The sequence below is a fragment of the Gavialis gangeticus genome, unplaced genomic scaffold (genome assembly GCF_001723915.1).
Source record: "Gavialis gangeticus isolate Ggan-Ray unplaced genomic scaffold, GavGan_comp1, whole genome shotgun sequence".
Classification (NCBI taxonomy): Eukaryota; Metazoa; Chordata; order Crocodylia; family Gavialidae; genus Gavialis; species Gavialis gangeticus.
Window position 1 is genome coordinate 2555858 of NW_017729001.1, and position 3484 is coordinate 2559341.

General features: G+C 43.5%; 1 protein-coding gene across 1 annotated transcript in view; it reads left to right on the forward strand.

Annotated features, from left to right (window-relative positions):
- TBX3 (T-box 3) overlaps positions 1 to 1904 on the forward strand; it is a 17189-nt gene extending 15285 nt beyond the window's left edge. The window contains exon 8 of the mRNA XM_019506617.1: positions 340 to 1904. Within this exon, the coding sequence (XP_019362162.1) occupies positions 340 to 881 (542 nt within the window). The 3' untranslated portion in view covers positions 882 to 1904. The remainder of the gene's footprint in view (positions 1 to 339) is intronic.
- The last annotated feature ends 1580 nt before the right edge of the window (positions 1905 to 3484 follow it).

Consider the following 3484-nt stretch of genomic DNA (forward strand, 5'->3'; position numbering starts at 1 on the left):
GGAGCCGGGGGTGCTGCCCGGCCTGCGACAGGCCGCTGGGGGCGTGGGCGTGTGGACACGAGTGTGTGAATATATGTGTGTGTGTGAGCGTGGGGATGTGAGTCTGTGGGTGTGCAGACGCGTGTGAGAGTGTGTGTGAAACTGGGTGTGTGAGCGTGGGGATCTGAGTGCGGTGGGTATGTGGAAGTATGTGGATGCCAGCGTGTGATTGTAGGGGTGTGTGCAAGCATGGGCTTGTGAGTGTGTGGAGAGGAGTGGGGCGTGGGTGTGATCTTGCGAGTGTGGATGCGCGTGTGAGCAGGTGTGTGCATGAGAGCATGCGCATGTGAGTGCGTGGAGGTGTGAGCCGGGCACTGGGGGTTGCCTCCCCGGCTGCCTGGGGACGCTCTGGCGGGCTGGAGCCACTGACACTTCCCGTTTCCTCCTGTGCTTCGCAGGGCCTGGCCATGTCTCCCTTCGGCAGCCTCTTCCCCTACCCCTACACCTACATGGCCGCAGCGGCGGCCGCCTCCAGCGCGGCCAGCAGCTCGGTCCACCGGCACCCCTTCCTCAACGCCGTGCGGCCGCGCCTGCGGTACAGCCCCTACTCCATCCCCGTGCCCCTGCCGGACAGCAGCAGCCTGCTCACCACGGCCGTGCCCACCCTGGCCAGCAGCGCGGCGGAGGGCAAATCCAGCACCATGGCAGCGAGCCCGGCCTCGGGGGCGTTGGACTCTGGCTCGGAACTCAACAGCAGGTCCTCCACGCTGTCCTCGGGCTCCGTGTCCCTATCCCCCAAGCTGTGCTCGGAGAAGGAAGCCACCAGCGAACTGCAGAACATCCAGCGCCTAGTGAGTGGACTTGAATCCAAGCAAGACAGATCCAGGAGTGGATCTCCTTAATACCGGCCCCCCCGCTACTCTAGGTGAGGGGCAGAGAGAGTGAGGAAAGAGGTGTGTGGGGGGGTCCCCTTGATTATCTCATTTCAAATCAGTCTTGCAGTGCACTTTGTTTGAAAGAATGCCCCCCCACCCCCCACCCCAAACTCCGGCCATCCCAGGCTCATCAGCCAGCTTCTCCGGAGACGGGGCCAAGGGGGGTGGTTGGAGTCGGATGAACTGTTTTGAAAGCTGCTATCCAAGATCGGCCTGGATGCCACCAAGGCGGGATGGGGCAGGTGGGGCCGGGCTGGTGGTGGTGGTGCGGTGGGGGGAAGGTGTTGCTGTTGATTTCTTTCGTTTCCCTTCACTGTGTAAAAGAAAACATACGAATAAACACTAAAGTAAGACAAATGAACTTTTTTTTTTCTCCTGAAGGAAAAAAAACACGTGTATAAGTAACTTGCATATCAGTTCTTCAACACTTGTTTTCTTTTTTTCTTTTTTCTTTTTTTTTGGGGGGGGGGTATAAACTGTAATTCCTGTTTAGTCTGTCTTAAGGGGAAGCTGTGTCTTGGAAATATTCGTGTGATGTCTGAAGCCACCTGTGGGCTTTTTGCATGTTCCATAGTAGTCTGCTTTTTTGAGAGGGGGGAATTTATTTTTTATTTTATTTTTGGGTGCTCGTTTCAATTCCCAGGGACAAAATACTACTACTATTAATTAAAAAAAAAACTTTGCCCCTTTTTGCCCCCCCCCAATTACTCCCCTTGTAGCAACAACAATAAAAAATGTAGTTGGAAAGGAAAAACAAGAATTTATTTTATCTAAAAACCTCTGTAGCTTGACTCTAGGTTATCACAGCTTTTCCTGTTTTATTGTATATGCAATAACAAGGTTTAAACATAATAATGAGAAGAAGAAAAAAAGCGGACACTATTATTAAAACAAAGTATTTATGTAATTATTTGATAACTCTTGTAAATAAGTGGAATATGAATACTCAAAATTAAACTTTAATTTATTGACATTGTATATATCTCTGTACATATGACTGAAGCTGTCTTTTCTTCTATTATTTTTTTTAGTTATTTTCATTTCAAATGCATAATTCCTTTGAAAACACACTTGAACCCATCAAACCAAGCAAGCAAAAAAAGATACCCTAATTTCAAGTGCTCACTTTTTATTTTGGTTCACCATGCAAAAACTTCACTGATTTTTTTAAAGAGCTGAGTGCAAAAAGAAAAGAAAAAGAAAAAGTCAAAGAACTTTAAAAAAGATAAGAAAAAATGGAAGAAATGTGCCATTGTAGCATTTAACCCTTGTTTTTCAGTGTTAAAAGTTTTACTCTCCATATAAAAATTCAAAATATATGTATATAAATGACAACACAGTTCTCCCATGGCTTGAAAGAAAGAGGAAAGATGATGACTAGGATTTTTCTTTGCTTTTTTAATTATTGTTTTCCAATTGTCTTGGTGTGTCAAAAACACAATGGGTTTTTACTACTGTGGTTATTGTTGTCTTTGTTTGAGTGGATACCTATTTCTCATGGCATGAAAGTCAGGTGCTCAGAGCTGGTTAAAAGAAAAATGAAGGTATATTTTGTGTTATATAATTGTCAAGAGGTTCTTGGTTTTTTTTCCTGTAATTTTTTCCCTTTTAAAAGTCACTGAAGTTTCAATAAATTTTTATTGAAATGTGTTTGGGCCTTATGTGAAATACCTTAACAGAGATGTGCCTAAAACTTGGAGTGCAGGGAAAATAGATTTTTTTTAAAAAATCTGTATTTCTGTCTCTCTGTTCCTCATTGCATCAAAACTCAGATCTTTTCTATGAAATGTGTTAAGAAAAGGAGGCTTATTGAAACCAAAAAGTAGAGGGGAAAAAGCTACCTTGCAGCATTACTTGGAAAAATGCAAGTTTTAACTAAACTATTTAAAATGAGGTTTTCCTTTTGTTTTTTTTTCTTTTAAGAAGTGGATTGATATGAAATACAGTCAAGCCTTTTAATGGAAAAAATATTAAGTGGCATTTGAAAAGTTAATGAGGATGGCTCAGGCATGCTTTTATCCATCATAAATTAATAAAGCAAAAGTGAAGAATTGGAGACGAGATCTGTTAAAATTTAATGTCCAGCCCTCCTCCAAAGTTTGCAGGTAAATTGCTTCCAATGCGGAGTGATCTTATCCCTTTGATTTCTTCTGTTCTGGCTGGAACAAAAATCGTTAAACTTTCTCCTTTCAGCTTGACAACTATATATATTTTCCCTCCTCCAAACTGCCCCGTTTTTAGTGGTTCTAATAATATCACCAACCAGAAAGGGGCTGAGGCAGTGACACCAATGCTGTATTTAATAACTGGCTTTATATTCCAGTTACACTACCAGTGACCTGGGAGGTCATATTAAGAATAGAAATAAAAGGAATTGGCAACAGCTCTCTGTACCTTTGCCAACCCCTTGATCACATTCTTCAGCAGTATGTATATATTTTCCTTGTTAAAAAAGATTTTTTAACAGTTACTGACCCATATATTGGAAAGTGATTCATCCTCCGCCAGTAATAAATATTATAAGGATGCACTTCCAGGCTGTATCCTGTCCTAGGCTCCTGCCTCCTGGC